The sequence below is a fragment of the Ursus maritimus genome, assembly GCF_017311325.1.
Source record: "Ursus maritimus isolate PB19 chromosome X unlocalized genomic scaffold, ASM1731132v1 scaffold_X1, whole genome shotgun sequence".
Lineage (NCBI taxonomy): Eukaryota > Metazoa > Chordata > Mammalia > Carnivora > Ursidae > Ursus > Ursus maritimus.
The window spans coordinates 33,974,818-33,987,553 of NW_024423319.1; the positions used below are offsets into that span (position 1 = coordinate 33,974,818).

At 35.5% G+C, this 12,736-nt stretch overlaps 1 protein-coding gene across 2 annotated transcripts in view; it reads left to right on the forward strand.

Moving 5' to 3' along the window:
* Positions 1-12,736, forward strand: part of LRCH2 (leucine rich repeats and calponin homology domain containing 2) — a 127,676-nt gene that overhangs the window by 72,763 nt on the left and 42,177 nt on the right. For both annotated transcript variants that reach the window (XM_040628924.1, XM_040628926.1), the window contains exons 13-14: positions 9,407-9,455; positions 9,534-9,650. In XM_040628924.1, coding sequence (XP_040484858.1) covers positions 9,407-9,455; positions 9,534-9,650 — 166 coding nt within the window. The remainder of the gene's footprint in view (positions 1-9,406; positions 9,456-9,533; positions 9,651-12,736) is intronic.

Here is a 12,736-nt window from a genome sequence, read left to right on the forward strand (position 1 = left end):
TTAATACTTAGAATTCTATAAAATTATGGACAAGTAGTTCTCTCATGATGGTTTATCGTTTTTTCTTTTTTGTTTTCTTCAAATACCATTTAATTTGAGTATTAAAAGTTTAATAAATGTGAGCTTTTTCTTTAAAGAATTGAACTTTAACATGGCTTTACATTTAGAATTAAGATTTGTTATTTGGCTTTTGGCAAAATGGTCATCAGTTACATCAGCATAACTCGTGTCATTTGCTGTGCTGGGAAAATGAAATCAGTCATGCTGGCACCTAAACAATCTGCATCTGTTTATTTTCTGTCTCAGCCAAAAGTTAGATATACACAGGGCAATAGCATGGTTAGAAGATAATCCAGGCCTCAAGAAAAGGTTTATGAAAGAAGATGCGTGGAAGAGTTGATGAGCTTCATTCCTTCATAATAGCCATGGGCATTAGATCTAAATAATATGTAAACATTGTTTTCTAGCAGAGATCTTCATGGACCAGATGCAGTTTATTATGGAGATCTTTTATATCATGTGTAAACACTTTTCCCTTTAATGTATTTTGGAATTAATGTATTGATTTACTTCTAGGATTCTTAATCATTCAACTTCTGTCCCAAGAAACAAGCCAAAACAAACTGTGGAATGCGAAAAGAGGTATAAAAATATTTTAGTCCTTATATTTAATATTTTATAATGAAACGTGATTCTCTAACAGTGATGTTCCCATATGTGGGCTTTAATTGAATAAATGGTATAGATTTAATGTAACTAGGTAATTTAATGAAGAAATGTGTTCTAGCGCCAGTTAAATTCACTTTTGATATAAACAAATTAAAAAATGCTGATCTCTTTTTGTGCTCATACCTGCATTTTGTTGTAATTATAGAAGCATTTATTTATTTATTAACTCAGCAAACCATTTATTGTATCACCATTACTGCTGGGAATAATGTTTCTTCAATATTGTTTTCGTTCTCTGTTGTCATTCACTTTTTTATTTCATTTCAATTGGGTTTTTCTAAATTTTTCTATATGAATACAGGGTCTAAGTTAATATATATGAATTCCAGAGAACTAGAAGACCTTGAAAGTTTCTATTTATCTTTTTGGCAGTTTGAAAATTTGCATCAGGTTCACTTCCTGGGTCATTCCTGCAAGAGTGTAAAGGTGCAAGGCTGGGGGTAGGGTGGGTATAGATGTATACACAGAGAGAATTAACATTTCTTGAATGCTTGTTTTATGCAAACTGTTGTGAGTGGGTCTTATCTCATTTAATCCTCATAATAACTCTATACAGTTGTTTCTGTTGGTACCCCCTTTTGTAAGGGAGAAAACCGAGGCTCAGAAATTACCATAATTTGTCACGCAGCTAGTAAGTGGTACAGTGAAGATTCAAGCCCAGGTTGTCTGGTTCCAGAACCCCAAGTCTTAACATATGGTAACAAGAACATTTTGCTTCCTTGAGATTCACACATCCCACTGATATCTTTTCCTGGATACCTCACAGTCTAAACTGAACTTATTTTTTCCCAAATTTATTTCTTCTCCTATATAGTTTGCCTGAGTGAATGTGCAGTCACCTAAGTCAGCAACTTTGAAATCATCGGAAACTTTTCTCTCTTATGTACCCCTCCCAATCTAGTCAGTCACAGAAAATTATAGTTTCTTTTTTATTTTTGTTTTAATTTTTTTTTTTAAAGATTTTATTTATTTATTCGACAGAGATAGAGACAGCCAGCGAGAGAGGGAACACAAGCAGGGGGAGTGGGAGAGGAAGAAGCAGGCTCATAGCAGAAGAGCCTGATGTGGGGCTCGATCCCAGATCACCGGGATCACGCCCTGAGCCGAAGGCAGACGCCCAACCGCTGTGCCACCCAGGCGCCCCTGTTTTAATTTTTTAAAAAGATTTTATTTATTTATTTGAGAGAGAAAGAGAGCTCACAGAGGGAGAGTGAGAGGGAGAAGCGGACTTCCCACAGAGCAGAAAGCCTGAGATCATGACGAACTGAAGGCAAAAGCTTAACTGACTAAGCCGCCTGGGTGCCCGGAAAATTATAGCTTCTTAACATTACTTGCATCTCTCTCAACTTCTCCATTCTTAGCACAGTCGTGTTGGTTTAGGTCCCATTCTTTTCCTCCTGGATTACTGCAACAGTCCCCAGACATATCTCCATTCTTCACTTTTGTCTACCTTTAAGTTTGTCTTCTGCACTGATATGAGTGATGGTTCTAAAACCGTCTAACTGTGTGACTGCCATTTATTATCTTCTACAGGTTCTTTATCACTTCAGGATAAAGCTGAAAATGCTTAATTTCACCCATAAGATTGAAGTGAGTTTCTGCCTACCTTAAACATTATCATGCACTCTTCCACTGGCACCTTTTGCTGTTAGGAACAGTACTTTTTTTCTTTATTCTATCATGGTTTCACATCTCTGTGTTCTATATCCTGGTTTCTCTACTGGGATTGCCCTTCTTTTTTTTCACTTAGTCTTTCAGAATTCAGTTCAAGTGTAAGGATGACTTTTTATACTCAAGTCTACAAACATTCCTCTACTCAAATTTCAATAATTGGATATAACCCACTCCCTCCCTTTTTGAATACTGATTCTGTTATCTTATATATTTGCTCTCCTTAAAGTTTGTGTTACTACTTTCCCCCCCTCACTTCCTTTCATTCCCATCTTGAGCTTCTTCCCCAGGTTCCTAATATTCTCTTGAGAAAGACCTAATTGCCCAAACCTCAAAAGTGTGATATCTAATCCTGGCCTCTCTGTCATATAACTATTACTTCTACTTTTCTCATTTTCAAAACAATCACTCTATTTTTTCTCTAGAAACAGTAATGTAGCTTTATTGTTGAAAAATTGTAAAATTTAGCAAACACACAAAAAAATAAACAAACAAATAAATATCACTTATTATCTCACTCTCCAGAGATAATAAGTCATAGTATTTTGGTATTTTTCCCTTTAGACCCTTTTTCTGTCTGTGTGCATGAATATTTGCACGTGCATGTGTGTACATATATATACACCACAAAGTTGTATAACCTGTTGCCTACTCAGCACCTCCACTTGGATATATAATAGGCATATGAAACTTATCTTTCCAAAACCACACTCTTAATCACTTGTTGTACCTCTTAATTTGCTTTTCCTGTATTTTTCCCATTTCAGAAAATGTCAACTCATCCTTAGAGTTGCTCAGCTCAAAAACCTCAGTCAGCCTTAACATGTCACTTTCTTTCACATGCCGTATCTAATCCATTAGCAAATCTTGTTGACTCTGTCTACAAAATATACCCCGAATCTGATGACGTCTTACCACCTCCACGCCTACCACCCTAGCCCTTGCCATGTCTTTTTAAAATTTTTTAAAATTTTATTTTTATTGTTTATTTTTATTATTTTTACTCTTTTTTTCTTCTAAGTTTTTATTTAAATTCAAGTTACTTAACAGGTGGTGTAATATTGGTTTCAGGAGTAGAATTTATTGATTCATCACTTCCGTACAACACGCAGTGCTCATCACAAGTGCCCTGCTTAATACCCATCACCCTAGTAGTCCATCCCCCCCCCCACCTCCTCTCCAGCAACCCTCAGTTTGGTCTCTGATATTAACAGTTTCTTATGGTTTGCCTCCCTCTCTGTTTTCCTCTTGTTTTATTTTTCCTTCCCTTCCCCTATGTTCATCTGTTTTGTTTCTTAAATTTCACATACAAGTGAAATCATGTATTTGTCTTTCTCTGACTGACTTATTTCAGCTCTACCCATCTCTTAACTTCAGTTATTAAAATAGCCTCCCAACAGGTCTCCTGCCCTTGCTTTCCTTTAGTCTGTTTTTCAAAAAAGCATCAGATTGGTATTTTTTGAAACGTAAGTCAGATCATGTCACTCTTCATAATTCTCTAATACTGCCCATCGCATTTGGAATAAAAACTAGAGTCCTTTAAGGACTTACAAACCTCTGCATTATTTGGCTCCCTCCTGTCTTCCTCTCTTGCCTGGGTCTTCCCGGTCCTGCTTGGTTAGTTCCTCTGTAGCTATACTGGCCTCCTTGTTGAATCTCAATACACCGGGCATTTCCTGCTCCCTCAAGACTTTGCCTCTGCCTGGAATGATTTCCCCCCAGATAACCACATGGCTTATTCACTTGGGGTCAGGTTTCTGCTCAAATTTCACTTCATCAGCAAGGGGTTCCCTGGGCAACTTAAATAAAAGAGCATGCCTCCCCCACTTCTTTGTCCTTTATCCCATACCTTGTTTTATTTTTCTCCAAAGAACTTAATACCCTCTGACAGTCTAAATTTATACTTTTTTTTAACATTTGGCATTCTGAGTATATACTTCTTTATTTGTTTACTGTTTGTCTTTGCGGCCACACCACCCCCTTAGCACACTACAATGTCGGTTTTTTCAGTTATTAAGAAAAGACTATTGAAATCTCCAGGACTAATTGGGGATTTGGCTTTGAAGTTCTATCATTTTTCCTTCATATATTCATATATTCTGTGTTAGATACATAAATGTTTAGGACTGTAGTGTCCTCTTGGTGAATTTATACCTTTGTCATTTTGAAATGACATTTTTTATATTTCTGGTACTATTGTTTGAAGTCTACTTTTCTGATATTGTGTAGTCATCTCAGCTTTCTTTTGATTAGTGTTAACATGATAGATACATCTTTCTCCATCCTTTTATTTTTAACCTACTTGTGTTTTTGTGGAGAAAGTGGGTTTCTTGTCTTTAGCATATGGTAGCACCTTCCTTTTTTATTTAATCTGACAATCTTTTAATGGCAGTGTTAATTTTGTTTATATTTAATGGAATTATTGATATTAATGGATTTAAATCTACCATCTTCTTCTGTGTTTTTGTCTTATCTATTCTTTATAGCCATCTTTCCTCTTTTTAATTTTATTTTAAAATTCCTGTTTATGGCTTATTAGCTATAATTTTTTGTTATCGTACATTAGTGATTATTTTAGGGTTTAACGTATAGTGTTTAACTGGGATGCCTGGGTGGCTTAGTCAGTTAAGTGTCTGCCTTTGGCTCAGGTTATGATCCCAGGGTCCTGGGATCAGCCCCACATCAGGCTCCCTGCTCAGCGGGGAGCCTGCTTCTCCCTCTGCCTGCTGCTCCCCCTGCTTTTGTGCTTGCTCACTGTTTCTCTCTCTCTCTGACAAAAATACATAAATAAAATTTAAAAAATATAGTGTTTAGCTTATTGCAGTCTACTTTCAAGTGCTATTATGCCATTTCATATATTGCATAACTTTACAGCAGTATACTTCTGTTTCTTCCCTTTTGGCTTCTGTGGTGGTGTTGCTGTATGTTTTACTTAGATACATGTTATAAACCCCATAATACATTGCTATTATTTTTGCTTTAAAGAGTCAATTATTTCTTTAAAGAGATTTAAATAATCAGAATAATGTCTTTTATCTTTCCTCCCTTAGTTACCATCTCTGCTGCATTCCTTCGTGTAGCTCTGTATTTCCATGTATAATTTTCTTTCTACCTGAAAGAGAAACTTTAACCCTACTTTTATTACTGGGCCACTGGTTTTCAATCCTTTCAGCTTCTGTATGAGAAAGTCTTTGTTTCACCTTCATTTTTGAAAGCTATCTTTGCTGATACAAAATTCTAGGTTGACATTTTTGTTTTCTTTCGGTACCTTAAAGAGTTTTTTCCACTGTCCTCTGGATTGTGTGTGTGTGTGTGTGTGCGTGTGTGCGTTTTAATGAAAATTCTGTTGTCAATGTTTGTTTCATAGGACCTAATGTGTCTTTTCTCTCTAGCTGCTGTTTACATTTTCTACTTATTATTTGTTTTTAAGTAATTTGATTATCATGTATCTTGGTGTAGTTTTCCTCATTTTTCTTTTGCTTGGAGTTCTTTGAGCTTCTCAAATTTGTGGTTTTATTGTTTTCATGAAATTTGAAAATTTGGGGCCCTTATTTCTTCAAATATCTTTTCTGTCCCCTGACCTATTCTTCTGGAACCCCAATTATATTTATATTAGGCTACTTGAAGTTTCCCACCAATTGCTGACGTTCTGTTCAGTCCTCTTAAATATTTTTCTTGCTGTGTTTGATTTTTCTTTTTAAATGTTTTAAAGATTTTTATTTATTTGACAGAGAAAGAGCACAAGCAGGGGGAGTAGGAGAGGGAGTAGCAGGACCCCAGGATCATGACCTCAGCTGAAGGCAGATACTTAACTCACTGAGCCACCCAGGCCCCCTCTATGTTTGATTTTTGATAGTTCTTTTACTAAGTCTTTATGTTCACTAATCACTTTTTAAAAAATTTTGTTTTTAAGTAATCTCCATACCCAAAGTGGGACTCAAACTTACAACCCTGAGATCAAGAGTCTCATGCTGTACCAACTGCGCCAGCCAGGCACCCCTCTACTAAATGTCCAATCTACCGTCAATCCCATCCAGTTTATTTTTAATTTCAGATGTTGTACTTTTCATCTCTTGAAATTTGATTTTTATCTATTTTATGTCTGTTGGGTCTGTACTTAACATGTTTAGCCTTTTCCTCTAGCTTCCTGAACATTACCTGATTGAATTTTTGATTGAATGCTGGACATTGTGAACTTGACCTTCTTGGATGCTGGATTTTACAGTATTATTATAAATATATTTTTTTTAAAGGGGAAGTGTTTTTTTTGTTGTTTAAAGATTTTATTTATTTATTTGACAGAGACAGACAGACAGCGAGAGAGGGAACACAAGCAGGGGGAGTGGGAGAGGAAGAAGCAGGCTCCCAGTGGAGAAGCCTGATGCGGGGCTCGATCCCAGAACGCTGGGATTACGCCCTGAGCCGAAGGCAGATGCTTAACGACTGCGCTACCCAGGCGCCCCTATTATAAATATTCTTGAACTTTGTTCTAGGATGTGGTTAAAATTACTTGGCGACAGTTTGATATTTCAGGGACTTGGTTTTATGACTTGTTATGTGGAATCAGGTGGCATTTACTGTGGGACCATATTTGGCCCCCTACTTGAGCAAGACTTTTCTTAATACTATAGCTGATGCCCCATGAACTATATGCTTTTCCAGTCTGGCTGATGGGAACTGGTATTATTTACTCATAGTCCTCTCTGGGTGGGAATTATTCTGTGTAATCTTTCTGGCAATTCATTCTTTTGCCTAGTGTAGTTTTCTCATACATATGATCAGGGCTCAGTACTCTGTTGAAAATCTTAAGAATGCTTCTGTAGAACTTTTAAATTCTTTCTGTGTGCATTGTTTTTTTCTCTATTACTTTGTTCTGTTAATTCCATCCATTTTTTTCACCCTGGCTCCCAGCTTTGTCTCCTCAATACAGGGAGCCCCCTCAGTCTTACTTTGGTTCCTCCTCTCTGGGCTAGAAGCCTGGAAACTCTTTTCCTGCAGCAACCTGATGCAGTTACGGGGTTTACCTTGTTTGTTACCCATCGTAAGGGATAAAATGACTTTTTTTCTTGCCTGATACTCAGTGTCTTGGAAAGCAGAGTTATATATATTTTGTTTGTTCTTTTAGTGTTTTCTGCCAGGTTATAAATCTGATCACTGTTATTCTATCTTGGCCAGACACAAAGTCTAATTCTTATATTTTGTGTATTTTGTCAATATTTAGTTTAATTGTTTCTTCCATATACCCCCTCTGCCCCAACATTTAAAAACTTACTGTCCATATTTTTCATATACTATGTGATTTCATCTTTATTCATATTCAGATCTTTTAGTCATTAATTTTGGTATTTGATACGAGGTAAGGTATTTAGTTTTTTTCTTCCTCTTTTGCACCCTCTCTCCTCCTTTTTCTCACTCCCTGTCCTCCTCACCCTCTGTTTTTCTTTCTTTCTATGTCTGTTTTGTAATTGGTTAATCAGTTGTCTCAACACTATTTGCTATATAACCTATCATTCCTATGATGATTGTAAATTTCATTTTTTAAATCGTAAGTTGTTATATTTGTGGTCCCGTACTTGTCTTCCACTGGAAAAATCTATAAATTCTGGATCTAGTAGTAGTTAATTACTTTAATAGAATATATGCAATTTCCTAGTAGGAAAGTCCCCTTTATTATATAACTTTTCTTAATCATTTATTCTTCCAAATTAACTTTGAAATTCTTTTATCAAATTTCCAAGACAAGCCCCAAAATACTTTGTTTTTTTTATTAGTTTATTTCTGCTGTCAATTAATTTGAAGCAGTTATACCTATAATATTTAGTCTTTCTAAGAACTTTCCAGTTACTCAATTTCCTTACTAGACATTTGGTAGTTTGCTTTTTGTTTTGTTATGTTTTGTTTTGTTTTTTTGAGAGAGAGAGAGCATGAATGGGGGTTGGGAAACAGGGTTGGTGGCAGAGAGAGAGAGAGAGAGAGAGAAAGAGAGAGAGAATCCCAAGCAGGCTCCATGCTCAGCATTGAGGGTTCGATCTCACACCCCCAAGTTCATGACCTGAGCCAAAATCAAGAGTTGGATGCTTAACTGATTGAGCCACTCAGGTGCCCCAACATGGGTAATTTTTTTCATGTAGGTCTTGTGCATGTCTAAGTTAAGTTTGTTCCTAGTATTTTTGCTTTTCCTTCCTTTTATGAACGAATTTTTTTCCTAATATATTTTATAGCTTGTTATAATTGATATATGAGAAAGCTATTAACTTTTGTATATTTTTTACAATTGGTAACTGTCTTTATTAATAATAATAGATTTTTTCCCCCTTGGATAATCATGTCTTCCATAAACTTTGAAAATTTGTTTCTTTCTCTTTAATTTTTAAATGTTCTTTTCTTACTGTGCAGTAGAGAAGTTCTACAACAGTGTTGAATAATAACAGCTCTTGTGGGCATTTTGTCTGTGTATTTTTGCCAGAGGAACTTCTTACCTAATGATAAAATGTGTGGTCTACTTTTCCTGACAAAAACAGATGAAAAGAATTTCTACCATAGCCCCTGTGTGTCAGAATGAAGGGTTAGAGTTTCATAATCTGTAATTCAATAGTCGAAAAGGAATTACTCCCCTAATCTCTTTGGCATTTAAACAAAATAAGTTTGTATAAAATTATTAGGTTTGTATTTGTTTTTTGTAATGATTTAATGTAATACACATTCTGTTTTTTCACTGTATGTCTAGGTATTACATTTCTTTTGGCCTCTAAAAAGTCCTTTGAGTAGTCCTTTGCATAGGATGATATTAAATAAACTCCTTTTGATGTTTTTTAAAGGAATAGAAGTGATTGGGAACTTAAATATGTTTTTGTCGACTTTATGTTATTAGTTCAAATCATAGACATGGGTAAATTCTTTAGATTTCTGGTATTAAAAAAAAAGAGACAACTTTATATTGTTCATAATAAATTCCTAAGGGTAATTCTAAATTTTTTAACATATTAAGCCATCTTTAATTTTGTAGTGTCTCAGCAGATGAAGTTAATTCACCGTTATCACCCCTCACATGGCAGGTAAGAGGAAAATGAATTCCTATTATATCTAATATTTTGTTCTCATTTATTTAGTTAAAAGAAATTGTCTCATTACAGCCCTTAGAAAATCAGAAGGATCAAATAGATGAACAGCAGTGGCCAGAATCTCAACCTATAATCTGGCAGAATGAAGAAAGGAGGCGGAGCAAACAGCTTAGAAAAGAATATTTCAAGGTACTTTATTAAATTGCAAAACTTACTTTGTAATTTTTAGTTTTGATTTTATAAGTTTTGTGTTAATAAGGTAGATTATAGCTCTAGTTACCTATAGTAAATGTGTTATTTTTTCTTCGTTTCCCACATGCATGGGTATAGATAATATGATCCAGTTAAATATATAAAATATCAGTAATTCAGAACAATTAAGAATGACATTGTAGATTAATGTTGTGATTTACCAGATACTTGACATGAAAGATGAATGTTTGCTTATACTGCTAGTTGTAGCAATATATAGTTATGTTTTAAAAGAATTGCCTAGAAAAGGTCTCTCAGTAGATTTGTTTCACTATATAGTTCACATGTATTTGCAATTAGCATTTAACTGCTTCTGTCTCAATAAATGCTATTTACATGGCTCTAGAAATGCTTGGAAGTGTTTCTCCCCCAGTTTTTCTTCTTGCTAACTTAGTAGATTTCTTAAGATGGTTTTTTTATCTTAGTTAAATTAAAAGCTTAGACTATTTGAATCATCCCAAATTTCTAGTTAACAGGGTTTTAATGAAATTTTACTGTGTATGCCTTTGTAAATATTGTAGTATTATTCATTTGTGGTTAAGGTTGCTATGTTTGTAGATACCAGTGGAATTAGCATAATCTTCAGTACTAGTCAGAATCCATTATTGGAATTCCTGACTCAAATGAACAGTGCAGACAAGCTTCCTGCCCCATGAATACCAAATTCTCTTTTTGTGCACCTTTTTGTTTCCCAAAGCCTAATTTTTATCTAATAATAATAATGATAATAATAATTTTATGTAAATACATAGTTCTATGCTAAATTATAGGTAGTTTGAAGTTTATATCACTAACAGATAGGATCATATTTCATGTTTTTCTGTATTTGGCAGAAGTGGTTATCTGTACACATTGATCTATTTCCTTATATGGGAATATAACCTATTTGGAAGTAGTATCATGTGACCAGAACAAGAATGTTATGTGTTGTAGCAAGTCTGTGATAAGTTTCATCCTTCTGCAAGTAATTACTGGATCCTTTTATTGAGCTTCATGTTACCTGGTCAGTATGAGAGATAATGAAGAAATAAAAGACATAGGGAAAAAAAAACGAGGACATTCTAAGCAGAACTGTGGTCAGTAATGGTGAAAGTCTGTTTATCCCAAGTCTTTACAGATCTGCAGTTATAGTTACATTCTTTTTTTTTTTTATAAAGATTTTATTTATTTATTTGACAGAGATAGAGACAGCCAGCCAGAGAGGGAACACAAGCAGGGGGAGTGGGAGAGGAAGAAGCAGGCTCATAGCGGAGAAGCCTGATGTGGGGCTCGATCTCACAGCACCGGGACCACGCCCTGAGCCGAAGGCAGACGCTTAACCGCTGTGCCACCCAGGCGCCCCTATAGTTACATTCTGATATTTATTTCAGAATCTCCTCTTTCAGTTTATAGGACCTTGAACAAAGGCAGTCAATAAAATTTGCTAGTAGATAAAACTGGATGAATGAGTGATGATGTGGAGGAAATTTTAGTTTTTCTTACTAATGGAAGAGATTTTGATATTTATTTGATCTAGTAAAGTAAAAGCATCTGAATTCTGACAGTTTATCAGAATACTTGCGTAGCACTTACTAAGTGCTGGACACTAAGTACTTCACAAATATCAACTCATTTAATATTCATAACAACCCTATGAAGTAAGTACAATTATCATTCCTATTTTACAGATGGGGAGATTAAGGCACAGAGAGGCTAAGTAATATGGTTGACATCACTTAGCTAATAAGCAGCTGAGCCAAGATTTGAACCCAGAGCCTATGCTACACTGCATGTTTATCTACTGTGGATAGCCTAATATCAAACGAAAACTTTCAGATCAATACAGTTTTATTGTTTTTAAAAATACTTTACAGTAACCCAAGTGAACTTCTCAATAAAGTCTTAATAGAAACCTCAGTGAGCCTTTAAAAAATAGTTCTTTGGGGGCGCCTGGGTGGCTCAGGCGTTAAGCATCTGCCTTCGGCTCAGGTCATGATCCTGGGGTCCTGGGATCGAGCCCTGCATCTGGCTCCCTGCTCAGTGGGAAGCCTGCTTCTCCCTCTCCCACTCCCCCTGCTGGTGTTTCCTCTCTTGCTGTGTCTCTCTCTGTCAAATAAATAAATAAAATCTTAAAAAAAAAATAGTTCTTTGACTTAATAGCATTTGTTAAATATTTTATTTTTTAAGGCTTAAACATATCTCCTATAATACTTCTATTTTATAAGTCGATAAGAGATCAAAGGAGGTAATCTTTGAAATGTCCATTACATTATCATCATTCAACAAATGTTAATTTCTTCCATGCTTTTAATAAAGTGGGTACAAAGTTAAGCTTTAGTCATTGGGAAATTTTTTTTTTTTTTTAAAGATTTGATTTATTTATTTGACACAAAGACAGCCAGTGAGAGAGAGACAAGCAGGGGGAGTGGGAGAGGAAGAAGCAGGCTCCCAGGGGAGGAGCCCAATGTGGGGCTTGATCCCAGAAGGCCGGGATCACGCCCTGAGCCGGGATCACGCCCTGAGCCGAAGGCAGGCGCTAAACGACTGAGCCACCCAGGGGCCCCGTCATTGGGAAATATTTTAAGGAGATAATGTAGTTCTCCTCAATAGTCAGAAGATGTCAGTGTTAGGACACTGAAAAAAATTGAATGGCAACAGTTCCCCCCCCTCCCAAAATGTAAAAAAAAAAATAGATATAAACCTGAGATACTATTCTCTAAGTCAAAACCATTTTTTAGAATCGCCAGTATTTTCTTGCTTAAGACCTTACTGATACCTATGAAGTGTCTTTATTTCAAAAATAAAATTTCTCTTACTTAATCACCCATCTCCCAAGAATCAAAAGGGTTATTCATAGGCTATATTACTGAACTTAATCTGGATTTAGAGTTGATTAAACACAAAAATATACTGCCTTAGAGATTTATATCCAAATATCACCAAGCTCACTCAGTGATAGCCCCATTCACTTTGTGGTGTTAAGAAACATGGAGCTTCTGTGCAACTTTATCCTAACACATGTAAATGATTGAGCCACAAGATTT